Below are 21,314 nucleotides of genomic sequence, written 5' to 3'. Positions count from 1 at the left end.
ATGAGCCTGTTGTGAGACCATGTTAGGTGATATGGCGGTCAGCTGGTGCTAGGAGGCAAGCTTGCGTGACAGCCATGTCATGGCTGGTCCCAGAGGAAGGTGCCATTTTTCTGTGACCTATGGGGGTTGAGGGCATGCATGTCTGAAACTATGTAGTCTTGGAGCCAAACAGGTGGCCATAGGCTACAACCCGCGTGGGCAAGGGGGGGTTCATCAAGTGTCCAAGAGCTGGGGAAGGTGTGAGCAGTAGAACTGCAATGGAGAGACGGCCATCTGTGGCAATACTGGCTGCAACGTTATGCTTGTGTCAGCATTGACAGTTATCTCAAATGAGCAAAGTAAAGTGATGTGGGTGGTGGGCAAGAAATGATGTAGGTGGAGAAGCAGTAGCCATGAAGCCTGAGCAGTCACAGAGTTGGATTGAGAGGTATGCAGTGTGGAAGTCAGAGGCATCAGCAGCAGTGGGGAAGAAGGAAGTGAAGAGCACTTGTGTTCCCTTAAATACCTGTTCTGCCTACTAGACGGAGTCATCATCTCATCAGCTAGGACATAATCAAACATCTCTTCTGCATCAGTAGCTGTAGACATCACTTCCACATCAGTAGCTGTAGCCTACGATGCCCTGTCATCCAATGCACAAGCAGGTTTTACTCGGTTGATGGAAACTGTTTGACATTTACAATCGAGTTAGATTTTGATGATGTTACTCACATGGCTGAATATTCTTTGTGGACCTGAGTACGGTAGCTGAAATGCCGCCTGGACTGTGTTGTTGGTTAACATGATGAATTCACAGTAAGACAGTTCGTTATGTGTAAACACCCACAGCTAGATGTGTGGCCACAGGGCTGGGGGAGTACATTTGTGATGTGTGAGCAGATGTGCTCAACTAGGGCAGGAAGCTTGTACCTGGGTAGGAGCTTGGAGTCTTCTATGAAATCGGCCAGTAGCACTAGGGGTTTGCATATAGGATATCTGCTAAGGAAACATTCAAGTCTTCTTCATGGGCAGTGCAAATGTCAAAGATCTTCAATTCTGTAGTTGAAGATGTTCATTTCACTGCTTCTACACAGCGCTAGCGTTTGTTTTTGTTCTATCTGCAATGTTGTGTGTTGTCTCTATGTTTGTGCCTTTATGAAATGGAGTGGACAAGAAGCACGATTTATGAATTTGTCATGCTTTGTGAGGCAAAGGAATGCCTCTGAAACTTTTGAAGTCATAGTTATAAAAATATTACACAGAAGCATGACTCCCTACAAAAAAATGCTGTGTTGCTTCGCACCAGCAACTGTCACTTATTTGCCATGTGATTACTGAAAGCCTCTTCTCAAGGTTGGCAGCTATGCAGTTACGATCTGCGGAACATGAAGAAAGCTAAACCAACTGCTCAGCACGTTTTACTGTCAACATTTGATCACCCTGACCAAATAAAGCATTTACTATAACTTTTACATCTAAGTTTCTGAAATTATTTGGATTGAGGAACAAATTGTTAATGGCTGCTGCATTATGACCTTCAATCCATAAGACAAAAGATTGGATTCTAAAAAAACTTTCCTCCATAAAGGCAATGTGTATTTGTCAGGAAATTTCACAGCAGCATACACACTGCTGCAGGGTGAAAATTTATTCCCATTCCATATAAACAGTATCTCAGTGTGATGCCATTTCCAAGGTTTTAAAAAAATGAAAAGATAGAATTAAATCTCTCTCTCTCTCTCAAAGCCCCATTCCTCCTCCTCCTCCTCCCTCCTCCTCCTCCCCCTCCTCCTCCCCCCCCCCCCTCTCCCCCCCCCCCCCCCCCCATACTTCCCCTCCCTCTTGTCTTATAGGGTTGAACCTATTCTAAAATGTTATCAGACTGTCAATATAGCAACATAATTTGGTCACTGACAGGATATGCCTCTCATCAGTTGGAAAGCCTAACTCGGAGAAGGTCAGTTTGGATTCTGTAGAATTTAAGGAGATGGGACCTGGATAAACTGAAAGAACCAGAGGTTGTAGAGTGTTTCAGAGAGAGCGTTAGGGAACGATTGACAAGAACAGGGGAAAGAAAGACAGTAGAAGAAGAATGGGTAGCTTTGAGAGATGAAGTAGTGAAGGCAGCAGAAGATCAAGCAGGTAAAAAGATGAGGGCTAGTAGAAATCCATGGGTAACAGAAGAAATGTTGAATTTAACTGATGAAAGGAGAAAATATAAAAACGCAGTAAATGAAGCAGGCAAAAAGGAATTCAAACATCTCAAAAATCAGATCGACAGGAAGTGCACAATGCCTAAGAAGGGATGGCTAGAGGACAAATGTAAGATATAGAGGCATATATCACTAGGGGTAAGATATATACTGCCTACAGGAAAATGAAAGAGACCTTTGGAGATAAGAGAACCACTTCTATGAATGTCAAGAGCTCAGATGGAAACTCAGTTCTAAACAAAGAAGGGAAAGCAGAAAGGTGGAATAAACATGTAGAGGGTCTATAGGAGAGTGATGTACTTGAGGACAATATTATGAAAATGGAAGAGGACGTAGATGAAGATGAAATGGGAAGTATGATACTGCGCGAAGAGTTTGACACAGCACTGAGAGACCTAAGTCGAAACAAGGCCCCGGGAGTAGACAACATTCTATTAGAACTACTGATAGCCTTGGGAGAACCAGCCCTAGCAAAACTTTACCATCTGGTGAGCAAGATGTACGAGACAGGTGAAATACATTCAGGCTTCAAGAAGAATATAATAATTTAAATCCCAAAGAAAGCAGGTGTTGGCAGATGTGAAAATTATCGAACTATCAGTTTAACAAGTCATGCCTGCAAAATACTAACATGAATTCCTTACAGACAAATGGAAAAAGTGGTAGAAGCCGACCTCGGGGAAGATCAGTTTGGATTCTGTAGAAATGTTGTAACACATGAGGCAATACTGACCCTACAACTTATCTTAAAAGATAGATTAAGGAAAGGCAAACCTACATTTCTAGCATTTGTAAACATAGAGGAAGCTTTTGACAATGTTGACTGGAATACTCTCTTTCAAATTCTGAAGGTGGCTGGGGTCAAATACAGGGAGTGAAAGGCTATTTACAATTTGTACAGAAACCAGGTGGCAGTTATAAGAGTCGAGGGGCGTGAAAGGAAGCAGTAGTTGGGATGGGAGTGAGACAGGGTTGTAGCCTATCCTTGATGTTATTCAATCTGTATATTGAGCAAGCAGTAAGGGAAACAAAAGAAAAATTCAGGGCAGGAATTAAAATCAATGGAGAAGAAATAAAAACTTTGAGGTTAGCTGATGACATTGTAATTCCGTCAGAGACAGCAAAGGGTCTGGAAGAGAGGTTGAACGGAATGGACAGTGCTTGAAAGGAGGATATAAGATGAACATCAACAAAAGCAAAACGAGGATAATGGAATGTAGTCGAATTAAGTCGGGTGATGCTGAGGGAATTAGATTAGGAAATGAGACACTTAAGGTAGTAAAGGAGTTTTGTTATTTGGGGAGCAAAATAACTGATTATGCTCGAAGTAAAGAGGATATAAAAAGTAGACTGGCAATGGCAAGGAAAGCATTTCTGAAGAAGAGAAATTTGTTATCATCAAGTATAGATTTAAGTGTCAGAAAGTCGTTTCTGAAAGTATTTGTATGGAGTGTAGCCATGTATGGAACTGAAACATGGACAATAAATAGTTAAGACAAGAAGAGAATAGAAGCTTTCGAAATGTGGTGCTACAGAAGAATGCTGAAGTTTAGATGGGTAGATCACGTAACTAATGAGGAGGTACTGAATAGAATTGGGGAGAAGAGGAGCTTGTGGCACAACTTGACTAGAAGAACGGATCGGTTGGTAGGACATGTTCTGAGACGTCGAGGGATCACCAATTTAGTATTGGAGGGCAGCGTGGAGGGTAAAAATTGTAGAGGGAGACCAAGAGATGAATACACCTAGCAGATTCAGAAGGATGCAGGCTGCAGTAGGTACTGGGAGATGAAGAAGCTTGCACAGGATAGAGTAGCATGGAGAGCTGCATGAAACCAGTCTCTGGACTGAATACCACAACAACAACAGTGAGCTTGTACCTCATAAGTATATTTATGATTTGTAGATGGTCTGAAATATTGGAGGAGAAGTGACGTGAGTGTGTTTATTAAGGGTACCTATCAATCTAAAAGTTTTTCTACCAAGAAACCAAAGACACATCTGTAAATATTATTCAAAGAAGTATTTCTCTCTGTACTGGCACCTTCCTGAGAAAGTTATACGTATCATTTTGAAAATGCATTATTACTGTGGAGTATTACATCTGAGTGTGTGATAGGACATTGGCTATTCTCGTGTTTTAAAATTGTCCTTGGCATTTACTTGTTAACTGATTTTTATGCACATGATGTGATGGTACTAGATTTAACAGATCTTGTTGTACTAACAAACTAATTATAAATTTGGAAAGTTGCCACTCACCATATAGCAGAGATGCTGAGTCGCAGATAGGCTCAACAAAAAGACTGTCAAAAATAATCCTTTCAGCCCATAAGGCCTTTGTCAAAAACAGACAATAGACACACATACAACCACACTCACACAAACGCAATTCACACATTTGCGTTAGTTTGTGTGTGTGTGTGTGGTCTGTTTTTGACGAAGGCGAAAGCTTTGTTTGTGACAGTCTTTTTGTTGTGCCTATGTATGACTGGACATATCCACTGTATGGTGAGTGGCAACTTTCCTTTTCATAATATTGTTACATTCCATCCTGGATTTTCCATTGTTTAATTATATATTTGAATTCATGTAACAACCCACACAGCATTCAGTACATGTGCCAATATAACTTAATAACGAAACTGTTTATAAAACAGTTAATTGCATAAATCTGAGGCAAAAGGAGCTTTGTACTATTTTCAGAGAGCCATTTTTGCTATGGCAAGTGGTGATGTCATTGAAGGAATTAAAATATATGATAGAAGGTGGTAATTTTTGTGTTAATGTGAACAGGATAAAGCAGGTTGAGAGTGGGAACCATTATCATTTTGTTTGTGTGAATAATGAATAAAAACAGTGTCTGTTCAAAATTTTTGATAGCATCCACTCACAAGGCAGGAGTTGGCTGGTGTGGTAAAACCATTTTTCCTGTACAAAAATAAAAAGAATAGCAACTGTTATATTTTTGTGTTTTTTATTTGTTTCTTTGAGAGAGAGGGAGAGAGTTTTAAATCAAAATTGCATCTGTGTTTTTAATTTTGTGTTTCAGATTTTGTAGGAGTGTCTGCATCTCTGCACCTGCTGTATTTTTCAACGTAGGAATGGATGGTGTTATCTTGGAAACATTTCTTATGACCTGATATAGTTGAAGGCTAGTTGCTGAACTGCTACAGAAATTTTCATTCAACTTCCTACAAGAAAAATAATCTAAATGTTAAGATAGTTTAACAGATCATTGTGTAAATCATTTATTGTAGTGATATAAATAGGTGGTAGCTATCTCAAATTCCTTACCATCCCTGGATTCGGAAGTATAGAGAGAAAAATCACAAGACCACATGTGTGTTTTGTTTTTTGAAAAAAAAAAGAGAGGGTAGAATGAAGAAGAGAAAATCTTCCAATAATAAATCAAAACCAAAGAAAAAGTGTAGTACCCTTAAGAGGGCAACATCTAGGAAGGCTAGTGCTGTGAAAAGAAAAACGAAAAATTCATCTGCAACAAAGCCTCGTTCACAACCGAAGATCAATAGGATAACAGTAGCTGGAGATGGATGTAAAAACAGAAAAAGGAAACATAATAATGAGAAAGAGAGAGAAAAGAGCAAGCGGAGCAGGTTGCCCAGTCACAATGCTTCACACCACAACAGTCGCTGTAATTTGTGTTCACAGCCAGAGCCAAAGGCTACCAGAGGCAAGAGTTCAACAAAGAAGAATGGTTCAAATCATTATCGTGGTGTCATTGAGTTGCCCTGTAAAAAAAGTGTGTTTGAGAAGGCATGTAATCTGAGACGAACGATTGAATCAGGAGACCTTCTGCCTGGTAGCTTGCAGCCACTTCTTAATGACAGTGTAGCAAACAAATACGATATAAATGAGTTGGTTGCTACTGTAAAGGAAAGCAAATCTAAGTGGCAAGAAACTGAAAAGCGTATGCTTGAGCTGGATCATTCTATTAGAGCTGAGCTTTGCATCAATAAGGCAAATCCAGAGAAATGTTTGCCACTTCTTGATGAATTAAATTGTCTTGAGATCGATGCTCTAATGTTGAAACAGAATCCAAGATTAGTCCACACAGTGCAAAAGCTCTGTCAGTTTGTTGGGAACAGAGGAGTAGGTAACTTCACAGAAGAAGAGAAGACAAAATATCTAGATAGTGCTGCTCAGATTAGGAACAAGTCTAAAGCTTTGTTTCAAAAGTGTCAGAAGTTGTTTGGTATTGAAGGAGGTCAGTCATTTAAGAAAGTTTTTAAAGAGAAAGTTCAAGAATACCAGGAAACAAAGAACAGCAAATTTTTAAGGGAATTATGTCAAAGAGTTAATAAAGGTTTTAAAAAAAATCAGAGTTCAAGGCCCTTGAGAAAGAGGGTATCAGGTAACACAAAATAAGATATTAAGGAAATTCCATTTAAATAGCCTCCAAGCATAGTAACCTACAAAGCTTTAACAACTCTTTTTACAGGGCATTTTAATAATAATGATTTCTGGTTTACAGTTGTTAGTTTCTAATATATTGTTTTCTAAGTTACTGGTAGTCATTTAGATGAAAACTGGAAAAACTTCTGCTAATGCTAATATTCATTTCAGTACAAAACTACAATAACAGTTTACTTTACCTGTTGTGTAAATAAGCTTTTTAAGTGTCTGACAATTTAATTATTTGATCAGCTTACAACATGATGATTTATTTTATTGATGGAAGGTTTGAGAAAAGGGAGAAGCCGAGCAAAACCTTGACATAATACCATGAATTTATTATTATTTTATAAAATGGTAACTGATGCCATCATACCTTAACAGAGTAAATATGACTTTGAAAAAGAATGATGAAAAGTGTTAGTATTTGTGTAGGCATAGTATCTGTGTTATGAATAACTGATTAGGTCTGTATCTTGAGGGAATTGCTGTATTTATGACTGAGGAATGGATGTTTTTTATTCATTCTTGTGCAATCTGTGATATCAAATAATGTGTTACAATACGTGTGAAACAGCATTATTAAAATAGTAAATAATATAGTAAATACTTCTGTAACACATTTGACCCTATGACTGCTGTCTTTCTTCCAAATTGTGCTTCTCATAAAACCATGAACCACATTAGGACATTAATAAATTTGGTTTGTACAGAGATAATGGAATTATTTTCTCTTCTAGTTTCTTTACAGCTTTTATTTTTCCTTGGATTAAAAAGGAAAACGTAGGAATGGGAGTTGATCAAATATGCAGAAAGGAATGGTTTTCAGCTTGTGAACAAAGTTAGCATAACTTGGAAACAATCAATCTTCTAACGATCCGAGATCCCTTAACAAAATCAGCACAAAAGCAATATAATGTAATGGATGAAAGTGCTTGTAGTTCTGTGGAGTAAGCCGGCCGGGGTGGCCGAGCGGTTCTAGGCGCTACAGTCTGGAACCACGCAACCGCTACGGTCGCAGGTTCGAATCCTGCCTCGGGCATGGGTGTGTGTGATGTCCTTAGGTTAGTTAGGTTTAAGTAGTTCTAAGTTCTAGGGGACTGATGACCTCAGAAGTTAAGTCCCATAGTGCTCAGAGCCATTTGAACCATTTTTTTCTTTGGGGTAATGCTAAGCTTGGAGTGTAACTCTGAATCTCACTAGATGTTTCCTTTTACAAACCATTTATATTTGGCATAATGAGTAATTTGTTCCATTATTCCCAATATGCATTCTATTTTTTACATTATTTACCCATCTACTACTAACTTGATAATTAATTACATACTAAATCTTGAATAAGCTACTTTTGGAAATTATTTATAGCAAAAATTCAGATTACCTTTAGCTGTACCCTAGCATGATGCCCCCTTAAATAAGTATAAAACTTTTGTTAGACATTTCTGTTATATAAATTCCATGGGGCTACTGTTATGTCCACCTGAAACAGTCAAACCATTTTAACTCATACCATGCTATGTCTCATAAGTTTTGCCATTATAATTTTGTGTCACAGGTCAATTCCCATGTACCTTCTCAAAGGCCTGTGCAACTCTTTTTAGATTTGTTCCACATCCTTCTCACAATGAATCTAGCTAACTTTTGAAAGATATATATAAGCCTATCTAGAACCATAATAATTTAAAAGTCTTCTCAAGTAGATATAACTTTCCACACAGCTAACCATCTATGATAAATGCAGGCACAATTCTTCCCTGCTAAAGGCACACAGCTCCAATTCTTGGTTTTTATTGTTGTATTTAAACAGATTACAAATTCTTTTAACCTAAAAATGAATTCTGTTTCTTCTGATAAATGAAATAATATGCAGTTCTTACTCTTCAAACTACTCTTTGGTTCTGAAAATTCAGTTTTGCTAAAAACATACACTGCACAATAATACAGTGAAATTATTTCAGAGTCATGCTAAGTGAACAACACAAAAATATTCAGTGGCAGCGTACTAGTTATTATGTTTCCCCATTGTAAACTGCTTTTTTCATAACAAACAAGGAAGTAGTGTGGTAGGCATAGTGGAATCACATTTGGGAGAACAGTGACTCAGATTCCCATCTAGCCATGGTTTCATGTAATTATGTAAGAAAAATTTAGGATGATTCCTTTGATAAAGACACAGCCAATTTTCATTTCTCATCTTTCACCTAGTCAATCTCTATGTCCTCACTGTTTATGAGTCATTAAATCCTAATCTATCTTCCTATAAACAGATCTGTATTTCTTGATAATAAATATCACTAAAGCACCTTCCACTAATAACTTTGAAGTGGTTTTTGTGTGTGTGTGTGTGGGGGGGGGGGGGGGGGGGGGGTTACGATTGAACAGCCTCATTTGTTGCATTTTTCTTATATTTATTTTTCCTCCTGTTCCTTCTTATCAGCACCTGTCATGGTAAGACTAAAATTTTACATCTTTTTCTGCAATAAGACCATTTTGTACCTTTATTTTCAGTTTTCTTCTTTTTTTTAGACATACGTGGTCATGTTTATAATAAAGTGCAAATATGTAACAGACTTAAACATGTGCCACTCTGTGGTTTGACATGATTGCAAATTTTTTGCCAAGTAAATTATTCAAGGTTTTTTTAATAGAGACTTTCAGAGACTCAGAGTCTGCCAAGAAAAAACAGAAATTATTTCACATTTGGTTTAGTAAGGAATTTACAACGCCTGAAAAACAGAAGTTTATACTGGCTAATACATCTGACACACACAAAGGATGTAATAATTTTCACAATATTTTACAGTAAGTATAATAGCTAACTGATTCCTCTTCTTGTAGTAAAATGTTGTAAGTCACTGTGGAGGGACACAAGTCGGTCTGCCTGTCAGGAAAGATCAATTTCACACAATAATCGGTTGGTATCTGAAAGATCTTCGTGTTGCAAGCCTTAGAATATATTCTTGCTGTAAATGCAATGATTTCTTTTGAAAGTAGAAAACTTCAAAAATTTATATTCAGTTTCTATGAGGATGCTTAGTCATGTAAAAAATTGCTCACGCCTGGAGAGCTGTGATTCCATCTCCATTTCAGGAGCAAGAACATATTAGCTTCTATCTATGATCGATATTATACCATGGGAGCTGCCAGAGTGTGTGGGGGGGGGGGGGGGGGGGGGGGAGAAAGAGAATTAAAACTGGTGACATAGATCAAAATACATGGGAGATTACTCTGTCCTTGAAAACCTCTGACTATTTAGAGAATGGACTCATGAATGGATCTTACAGTATCATGTAGTAACTAACAGACCCAGACTTTTCAAATCAGTTAACTCAGAGGATGGAATCAGTAATCATAAGGCTATTATGACATCAGTTGACTACAGGTGTTACAATGAATGTTAAGAAATGTAATAGAAATATGTTTGCTTTGCAATAGTGACAGGAATCATAGTGTAGAATATATGAGAAGTCAACAATAACTACTCAGCACAAGGAATGAAGATGTGGATAGTATCCAGGAGCATTGTACAATATGCCTCGGACCTTTATGTGTCGAGAAAGGTTGTGAAAGATGCTAAATAACTACTGTGGTTCAATAGCCAAGTTAGAAAGTTGCAACAAAAGTGCAGAGAGTTTCAGAACTATTCAAGATGAAGCATGAAATAGATACATGAGTCGCAAATGCTTTGAAAAGTATTGAAAATGTCACAGAAGTGGAGGCTATATAAAAAAAAAAAAGATGAAAGAAGGTATACAACATGCGGTAAGTGCCATAAGAACCTGTTTTACAGAACAGAGAACTGCTCGTCATGATATGAAAATCCTCAAACCAAGCTTAGAGGAAGAAGGTTTGTGGGACAAATGGTGACATCTGTTACCCCCATGTACAAACAAACGGGGGACAGCCAATGCTTACCGATGGGACAAGTAACAATACATATTATGCAGAAACCAACTAACGACAGCCAGTGTCAACCAATATCTTCTGCTCAAGTGCCTGACCCAACGCAGATGGTGCCTACGCAAAATACAAAGTGTTGCCAAAAAAGACAACATTGGAGACATAAAAAGGGACATCCAATTTATAAAGGATTTTGTATTGAAGACATTAAATGTAGTAATAAGAGGAATGAAGCAAATTGAAGTGTAAACCAAAATATCATAACAACAGCACTTTTAAGAACTCAAAATAACAAATGAGACATTCAATACAAACAATGAGGAGAACCATCACTATAATATCCACAGAGGATGTCAGTGGACAACAGCACACACACAAAAAAGCAAAAGGAATATCAATAATGTAAAATCCATCATTTGGACAGGAGAAGATGAAAACAATAATTGTGAACCTGTGGAAGGAAGGGCCTGGTTTTATCTAGGCAACTTAAAGAAAAACACCACTTCAGAGGTGGTTAGAAGTTACCTAAAGAGAAAAGGGATGAAAAATAGTATAAAATGTAAAGAACTGCACACACTAGGTGACAAAAACATCTACAAAGTAGGGTTTCCATTCAGATTTTTTGAGGATACAGAGCGGTCAGAATTTTGGCCACAAGGAATAGGAGGTAGGAGATTTCGTTTTGAAACAACATGCAACAGCAAAGGAGAAGAACTGCAGTAACCACACAAATATTCTGTTTTGGACTATCGAAGGTTTAAAAAGTGTGATGTCATTCATACCAACAGAGATACTAGCAAGGTTCGATGCCATCTCACAGAAACCTTTTTAACAGAGGAGCATACTATAAAAGTCCTTTGCATGCCAAACTGCAGGTGGACCAGCAGAAGGTGTTTCCATATTCCTCAAACTATTCCTGTGATTAATAAAGGAAACAATTAGAGATGAAAACACAATTATAGTTAAAACAAGTCAGGTCCCAATAATGAGCATATATACTCAACCACAGATGATTGTAGAAGATGAAATCAAAAGAATAGCAGATACATTAACAGAAATAAAGATCTACGCAAGAGTAATCTTTTCAAGCGATCTCAGCACAAGTAGACTCAAACCAAACACTAAAACAGAACTGATCCTGGAAACGTTGGGAGGAGGAGAATATAGCCTCATCAACAGACTAGTGTTATTCAGAGGTGAAGGCATAACAGCAGTTAACCAGAAAGTACTCGTGGACATCAATGGTAGCACCAATAAGAAAACATATACCAGCACAATGACTTCTGAATTTAATCAGCTATTACCAACAACCTAGCCCAAGTCAAACAGGATATCCAGGAAATTAGACACAGAGAAGTTAAAAGGAAACCTAGGAAAAAGAGAAAAAACAAAATGTGTAATACAGTTACACCAGGCGATGCAAGCTGTGGAACTATGCGCAGTGGCCTCTGAAATCCTGTCAAACAGAAATAAAAGATAGGAAATTGCAAACCGTGTTCGACAATGAGAGTTATGATGAACAGCAGAAGGTGCTGTCAGCACTACACTGAGCCAAAACCACAACTTAACAATATGACCTGTCATTATATGCCAGCCAGAGAAGGTCATACAAAACACAAATAAAGAAGAAGAAGAAGAAGAAGGTGGACCACATTGAAGAAGAGGCTAAACGATGAGCAGAATGTTCCCAAAGAGAGCCATTCACAGTGATCAAAAACCCAAGACCACCACCAATAAAAAGAATCTCAGTGAATACATGTGAAAACCATTTTGAAGCCATCCTAAACCTCCAACACATGGAAACAGCTTATGAATACAGTACAATGGAAACTGTAGAAAGTCACACACCTATAACAATGTAAGAAATGTGCCAAGTGATAACAAAGGCAAAAAGTAAAAAGGCTTCAGGGCCAGAGAGCATATATATAGAATGCATCATGGAATCCTCTAAGGGAAAGGAGAAAGCTGTAGCCTGGACTCATACAGAGGCCTAGCCCTCATAAACAAAGCTTTCAAAATTTTCATGAAATTATTAACCAGAAATCTTACCACTGAAATAGATGCCCAAGTTCCAGAAAACCAGTTTGTTTCAGAAAGGGAAGAAGCACCCTACATGCAGTGAGGACTGCTTAGTAAAGCAAGCACAAGACACACTAAGACATCGAGGGAAAACATATTTTGTAGTCTTTATAGAATATAGCAAAATATTTGACACTGTTACCAGAAAAAAACTCTTCCGAAAACTCAGACTGTTTATTGGTGACACGCACCAAATAGTAAAAATACTTTCAGACATCTTAAGATACAATCACATCCAACTATATGATGGTATCACCATATCCAAGAACTTAACTCAAACAAATGGAGTACTACATGGAGACCCAATCAGTGCAACGCTATTAAACATCAAGACAGCTGGCATCACAAAGATCACCATGGACAGCTCAGCAGCACTCATATTTTATGCTGATGACATGGTAATAGGTTCAGAATACAAAGAAGAGCTACAGAAGGTGCAAAACAGATCAACATTATGGTCTGTGAAAATGACTTACAAATAAACCAAAACAAAACCAAACAGATGATTTTCAGAAGAGTGGGTAAACTCTTACCAAAAGACACGCTGGCCCTTCAAAACAAACTACTAGAAGCAGTACCAAAATACAAATATTTCAGTCAGTCTACAAACAACAATGACATCATTAAACACCCAAGTGAAAGGAAGAGCAGGAGCAGCAATAAAAGCAATTTACAACAGCCTCAAAAGTTTTCAATAGAAGCAGTGATGACACCATTTAAAATGGCCATAGCACGAATAGCAACTTACGGGATCCACATATTCAAGGACAAACTACAACGTCAATGACCTAGTAACACTAGAGAAGTCAAATTCCACTACATGAAATGAATCCTGGGAATTGAGAAGACACTGCTTCAAGATTGGCTTACATCTTAATGAAAGGAACCTCCTCATAGAAGACATCACAGTGTTGTTGCGCTCATGTCCAACACCAAGGCCTACAACAGCACATACCAAATACTCATAGAAAAATACAACTCTGTCTGGAATGACTTCCATTCAGCCTATGCCATAATGACAGAAGTGTGGAAACAGACAAACTACGCACTCCAGCACACAGTAATACTATACTCAATACATGGATTCCTCACAAGTTTTGCCAAAACAAGAGATACCACCAGCCAAATGAACAGTACATGTGTCAACTGTGCAGTGAACACTGTGAAAGGTATCATGCAAAAAACTGCAAAAAAGGAATAATGTCAATAATAGAACTAAGACTAGAGTAATGACATAACAACAATAACAGAGTAAAAGAAGTCAAAGCCATGTTGAGAAACAAAAGCAGAATGAAACCAAAATTAGCATAATGATAGCAGAGCAAAAATAAATCAGTGAATTTGAAAATAAAATTTTGGGAACCAATCTGCCCAAAAATCATAAATTTTGGATTTATGTAAAATCAGTAAGCAGATTTAAATCGTCTGATTAGCTGCTCGGTGAAAATTCCAGCACTGAAGCAGATGATGACAGAGAGAAGGCCGAAATATTGAGTTTAGTCCTATTTTTGTTTCACTCCAGAAGATCCTCCTTTCAAATTCACTCACAAAAGATTTAGTGTACAGAACATTCATTAGACCATATTGATAGTCTGGGACCCTTACCAGGTTGCATTACTAGAAGAAGAAGGAGAATAGATCTAACAAACAATACCACATTTTACCATGAGTTTGGTTCATAAGTGCAAGGGCATTATGGATGTGCTCAACAAACTCCAGGAACAGACAGTGGAAGACATTCTTTTCCATTTCAGAAAAGTTTACTGCTAAAATTTCAAAAACATATGAACTAAGCCGAGTCAGGCGGCATTTTACTTTTTTCTGCATAAGTCTCACGAAGTGGCCACACAGAAAATTAGAGCTCATGTGGAGTAGTGATTGTTCCCATTTATCACTCATGAACATAACATGGGAGAAGAGAAATGATTGTGGTACCAGAAGAACCCTCCGCCACATCCTGTAAGGCATCTTGCAGAGTATGGATGTAAATACTGCACCTTACTAAACAGTAGCAAGCTTTCCCTTCATTGGGGATTTAAATATATTCTCAAGCTGTACTGAATCTCATCTGGTTGGAAACAGTGAGGGGCGGGGAAAGTTAGTTTTCCCATCCCATCATGTCCTGTGACGACCAGTGTGGAGCCTTTCATGGAGTCCATTATAAAATGCACACTGTCGGTAGTCTGCAGTTTCATTTCCCCTGCATTTGCTTTCAGTGTGCAATTATGACAGGAACACCGTGAAATAGATTCTTATTGCTGACACGTTTTATGCAAGAAAACTGCTTGGTTCACACTGCTGCTGGCACACTTTGTGATTCTGTCTCAGCTAATTATTTGTTTAAATATTCACTGAATGCAAGTTCTGTGTAGTGCTAAGAGATTTTTGATTTTACTTGAGTACTTCCCTGTTCCTATTTGTGAGTTATATGGCATAGTTCCAAGACACATGGTGTCAAGTGAAGGAACTCATATACAAGGATAATAAAGTCATTCACAACCTTAAAGAGAATTCCAGAAGACATTTAATTGTGTTGACACAACAGATTGCAAAAACACAGGCATTTGGTATTTCACTTATAATTATTTGGAAAATGTGTGCAGAAATGCGAAGGACAGAAACTTGTGATGAAGAAAGTGAGTCTCAATCTTTCAGGAAATATATTAATGTGCCTAACTTTTATTTTTGGGTTACTTTTATCATAGTTCCCATGAGATATTCACTTTGAATGGTTTCAATATCATTCAAAGTTTTCCATATCTTGTGACCAATTAGCTTTCTTGTTTTTGCTGTACCATATGATGATGGGGACCCTCCATATATGAGCAGGAAAAACTGCTGAGAGCAACAGTGAACTGTGACAGGTTGCTGTTGGCTATTGCGAATTGTAAAAGAGGATAAATGGACCGCAATGGCTCAGATCACTCAGCAACAAAGTGAAGGGCGGCAACTGAGCAGCAACCATACCATGAACACCGCAGTCCCACATTATGATGCAGAAGCATGTACATAATCTTATGTTCCTTTGCTCACTGTAGATAACAGGACACACAGATTTGTCAGTGAACAGTTGTTGCAATCAGTAACACTGTAATTCAGTTTAGTTCCTACTGTGAACTTTGCAAATAATATATGTAAATACTCTGAGATTGCTACTGATAATATCTTTGTAAACAAATCGAAGAAAAAAGTCACATCACAAAACCAACAGTAAATGGGCTATCTGATGATGAAAAGCAGCATCTTGTGTTAAATGTCAAAACTTGTCAGGAGAAAATAATCTGTTAAATCTGAGTAACGGAGGGTAATAAATCAGTCAGAAACTGAGAATTTTGAGGAGATTGCTCAAAGACGTGAACTGGATAGATGTTTACAATACTTCTGACTCATATGGAAAATACAAAGCATTTATTAATAAAGTTACTTCTGTTTTTGAAAATTGTTTTCCCATAAAGGTAACTCAAAGCAAACATAAGTAAAAAAATAAACCATGTTTTACAAAGGAGACTGTAACTACTATCTAGGAACAGCTCTGATGTTAGCATTGTAATTCATTGCAAAGAATACTATAAAACATTGAAGCAAGTAATCCAAAAATCGAAGCAGCTTTATTACGAGAAAAAGATGATTACATCAGGCAATAAAATAAAAACTGTGTGGGATATAGTGAAACAGAGGCAGGTGGGGCCAAAAAGGAAGAGGAACGGATAACTCTTAAAATAAATGAGACATTGGTAACAAGTGCATGTAGCGTTGCAAACTTCTTAAACAGGTACTTTATTTCTATTACTTACAGCTTGGAGTTATCAGGTTCTGTGGACAGTTTAGTGGAGTGCCTGAGACCAGTCTTTAAAAATAACTTCAGTAAAATGGAAATGTCACGTCTCCCGATGAAGTAGCATCCATCATAAAATCCTTAAAATCTAAGTATTCTATTGGATATCATAATATCAATTAACTTAATCAAAGAGTGCTCATGTGAGTTAAGTTCTATCTTAAGTTATTTGTGTAATCAATCTCTTACCAGCAGAACATTTCCAGACTGACTAAAATATGCCAAAGTTAAATCTCTTTACCAGAAGGGGGAAGTAAAGATACCATTCACCAATATCACTTTTGCCAGCTTTTTCAAAAATATGTGAAAAGGTTGTGTTAAAGTTTCTCCTTAAGGATCTGACTGCAAATAATATATTGTCGAAGTCACAGTTTGGGTTTATTAAGAGTTCTTATATATAGAAAGCTATTTACACTTACAGTGAGAATGTACTTAATTCATTAGATGATAAATTAGAGGCTACTGGCTTTTTCTGTGACCTGTCAAAAGCCTTTAAGTCTGTGAACCATGGCATTCTCTTAAGTAAATTAGAATATTATGGTGTCTCCTGCAGTCTTATCTAACTAACAGGAAACAAAGGGTTTCATTGCAAATAGCTGTGCAGTAAGCAGTCAGTCTTCATCTGATTGGGAATTAATTACATGTGGTGTTCCTCAAGGTTCCATCTTTGGTCTGTTGCTTTATCTTGTGTACATTAATGACCTCTCATCTGTTATATTGCCAGATGCTAAGTTTGTTTTGTTTGCAGGTGATGTTGCAATAAGTAGCAAGACAAGTAGAGATTTAGAAGTAGCTGCTAATCAAATTTTTGCTGACATTAATAAATGATTTAAACTTTGAAAAGACCCACTATGTGCAGTTCAGAACCTGTAAGAGATTTCCTTCCAGCATGTGTGTAACATACGATGACATGCAGATTGAAGAGGTAAATTTCTGGGATTACAACTCAATAATAAATTCAGTTGGAAAGGGCATACCACAGAATTGCTGAAGCACCTAAACAAGTGTGTATTTGCAGTGAGAATGATGTCAAATGTCATACAGAATAATGTTCTGGGGTAACTCATCAAACCGAGCAAAAGTTTTTAGTACACAAAAGCATGCAATAAGAATCATTTGTAGTGTAAACTCAAGAACATCATGTAGAAGCCTCTTCAAGGAACTTTGTATTCTAACCACTGCTTATCAGTACATTTATTCCTTAATGAAATTTGTTGCCAGTAATGTATCTCTGTTTCTAATCAATAGCTCAATACATAGTATCAATACTATGAATAACAACAATCTACATAAAGACCTAAAATCACATAACTTGGTCCTAAAAGGGGTCCATTATTCAGGAACACACATTTTCAATAAATTGCCAGCAACCATTAAAAACTTGGTTTCAGATAAAGCACCGTTTAAACAGAGTTTGAAAGATGTTTCGATAGGCAACTCCTTCTACTTCATAGATGAATATCTTAACAGGGACTGTTAGACCAGCTTAAGTAAAAATGTCTGTTAGATTTCAGTTTTGACAGCACTCGGTCACAACAATCCAGATTAGGTATTTTGTGTACAGTAAATTTGTTAAAAGTGCGTAACAGTGTTTCATTTTGACATTGTATTAATTCTGTAAATATTAGCAGTTCCAGTTTACTGTAATGTATTCATCTATTTTGACAATCTCTTGACGAATGATCGGTGTAGTAAGTATTATATTTAAATGTTTTATGTTTTTCATGTTATTCTTTCTGACATGCTCAACACTTATGAGAATCATCTCATTTTTGGGTCTGTGGAGAGAAAACTGAATCTAATCTAATCTGTATGGTTACTGGATACTCAAATTATGGAATGCTTTGCAAGTCCATGCTGTTCATGACAAAACACCCAAAATACAGAATCTCACAAAAGTTTGTTCTATTCTAAGGTTGTACCCTTATTTCCACTCCCAGCTTCAACTTAGATGGACAGGTCATATTCATGCTCCCTTCTGTACCTTCTGTAAAAACACTGCTTTATCATATTTCCAATTGACCACAACTGAATCAGGTACAAATCTACACTTTTAAGTGGTCCATTTGGTTCCTACACCAAACTGTGTCCTTCCTCACTCTGACTTCTTGACAGTATCCCAGGGACTCTCACCTCCAATCTTTTTTCCAGTTGCTCCCCTAGTTCTGTTCCAGTTCTGTTCCTTATGGTACCAACAATATGACAGCTAAAAAAATTATAGAAGGAAAGTTGTGGCAGAATGTAAATAATTTAGGAGTGAAGGAAGTCACACTCTGAATAGTAGGAGTGTTTAGTCATCGACGGGCACACACAAAACAGTTTGGTAGCTTTCAGAAGAAATCCTTTGCAGTAATTTTGTTCAATTCCAGAAGTTCATCAAGGCTCATCCCATAACCTTTCAGATGCATACACCTCCGTCCTTGCCCCCATATGCTTCCCAAAATTCACAAATGTTCTCACCCATAACACTCCATTGTGGCTGGTTACACTGATTCCACCGAAAAGACATTCATCCTTGACCAATGCATTCATCCTAATGCCTATCCTTTAGTACTGAGTACACCAATCACTTCAGGCTGCCTGTGTGTCACCATTAAAGCCAAATTGTCAAATCCTTATATACTCACACCCTTCCCTTGCTTATGAACTCAATGCCATCATACATCTGTCTGGTTAAATTTCCTGTTAACTCCAAACAGACAGGTACCCTCCAAGTAAACATGATCAAATACATCCTCACACACACCTCTGCTATATTTCTTTTGAGGTCAGATTTTGAACCAAATCTGTGGCATGGCCCTTATTACTTTAATCTTAAGCTACAAAGAGGCCATTTAAAGTAATGTTTCCCTAGTGTGGGAACAATAATCTCTTTGTGATGCCCCCTCATCATGACACCTCATCTTACATGGAGAGAGAATTTACTTGGTTCACAGCCAGGGGATGTACCTGAGTATGAGTAGTCAATTTGTTGGTAAACTGCAATGGTCAGTACTCATCCCACCAAAGACATCCAATAAAAATTTGACATGGTGCCTGTAACTACAGAAATGGTCATTTACAAGAAAATATGGGCTACCTTGTAAAATCAGTATTTAGTCACAAGTGTATTCATTCCCTCAAACCATTCAGCCTACTTGGTGCAATGAGCCTAGACAGTTGGTCGCAAACATCAAATGATAGTGGCTATCCTCGCCCTGCAGCTTACATCAATGTCATAAGAACAAATTGCTCACTGAAAGACAAAGAGGATTAGGATTATTGTGGGCCAGAAGTAGAGACCACCACAGACAAAATTATTACAATTTCAGACAACATGAATTTCACTATGTGACCACCAAGGTGTACTTTACTATGATGTCAGATCTTCATAATGTTGAATGCACATGTACAGGCATAGTGATATGGAGGGGCAATTGTCCTGAATGGCGTCCTGTGATAATCCATTCTGTGTAGCTTGCACTGAGCTTGCACTTGTGCTATCTGGTGGTCATGGGTAGGTTCCTGATCACAAACTGCACTACCCTTCACATACTGATGGCAAGGGAGAGAGATTGGCGAAGCAGCTGGTCCTACAGCAGCACCATCAGCTGTAGAATGTTTTTGAACATACTGTGTGACATACATGGTGCCCATGAGAAACACCAACAGAGATCAGACACTATGCGAGGTGTGATCAAAAAGTAACAGGAATTATTTAATTTCAAAGGCTTTATACATCTGATTTTTAAAAAAAAAAATCTCATTGGTACACATATTCCTGTTGTCTGATTGCATTTTCAGATTTTTAGAATATTTAATATATTGTTCACAGTTGAAATGGTTATATGTGTTTCTGAGTACTTCACAAATTTTTACTTTTGAAAAGATGGATCAAAGAATTTGCATTAAATCTGTCTTGAGAAACAGAATAAAGTGCAGCACCATATTTGAAATATTGACTGTTCCTTTTGGTGAATCTGCTATGAGTAAGACAATAGTTTATGAGTGGTATAAAAATTCTAAGAGGTTTAAGAAGACATTGAAGATGATACCTCCCTGGAAGCCCTAGCAGTAACTGACAACAAAGTGGAAGAAGTAAAGAAAGTGATTCTGGAAAATCACCATCAGAGAGGTTGCTGAAGATGTTGACATACGCTTTGGTTCATGCCAAGCAGTTTTTTCAGATGTCTTGAGCACAAAATGTTTTGCAGTAGAATTAGTTCCGAATTTGTTGAATTTCAACCAAAAACAACATCGCTCAGGATTTACCAAATGAAGCTGACAATGGAAGGCTGACAATGATCCAGAACTTCTAAAGAACGTTATAACAGGTGACAAAATGTGGGTGTACAGGTATAACATCAAAACCAAAACCCAGTTGTTCCAATGGAAACTGCCTGAAGAATCAAGACCAAAAGACATTTAAAAAGTTCAATCACATGTGAAGGTTCTTCTCGCTGTTTTCTTTTATTAAAATGGGATAGTGCATCATGAGTTTGTGACTCATAGTCATACAATCAATAAGCCGGCTGAAGTGGCCGTGCCGTTAAAGGCGCTGCAGTCTGGAACCGCAAGACCGCTACGGTCGCAGGTTCGAATCCCGCCTCGGGCATGGATGTTTGTGATGTCCTTAGGTTAGTTAGGTTTAACTAGTTCTAAGTTCTAGGGGACTAATGACCTCAGCAGTTGAGTCCCATAGTGCTCAGAGCCATTTGAGCCATACAATGAATAAGGAATATTACCTGGAAGTTATGCACCATTTGCATGAAGCAATCTAAAGAAAACTACCAGAATTGTGGTGAAACCCCTCATGGAAATTTCATCACAATAATGCTTCCACTCATACCTCAATGGTTGTACATGATTTTCTGGCAAAAAAACAAAACCATTATGTTGGCTCGGTGACTATA

The 21,314-nt window shown here is 37.6% G+C and overlaps 1 protein-coding gene across 2 annotated transcripts in view; it reads left to right on the top strand.

Annotated features, from left to right (window-relative positions):
• Positions 1–7,327, top strand: part of LOC124545318 — a 49,582-nt gene extending 42,255 nt beyond the window's left edge. For both annotated transcript variants that reach the window (XM_047124229.1, XM_047124223.1), the window contains exon 2: positions 5,245–7,327. In XM_047124229.1, coding sequence (XP_046980185.1) covers positions 5,574–6,581 — 1,008 coding nt within the window. In that variant the 5' untranslated portion in view covers positions 5,245–5,573 and the 3' untranslated portion in view covers positions 6,582–7,327. The remainder of the gene's footprint in view (positions 1–5,244) is intronic.
• The last annotated feature ends 13,987 nt before the right edge of the window (positions 7,328–21,314 follow it).

The sequence above is a fragment of the Schistocerca americana genome, chromosome 1 (assembly GCF_021461395.2).
Source record: "Schistocerca americana isolate TAMUIC-IGC-003095 chromosome 1, iqSchAmer2.1, whole genome shotgun sequence".
NCBI classification, from domain to species: Eukaryota; Metazoa; Arthropoda; class Insecta; order Orthoptera; family Acrididae; genus Schistocerca; species Schistocerca americana.
Note: the sequence above shows the minus strand (reverse complement) of the source record. Positions and strands in the feature narration are given on the sequence as shown.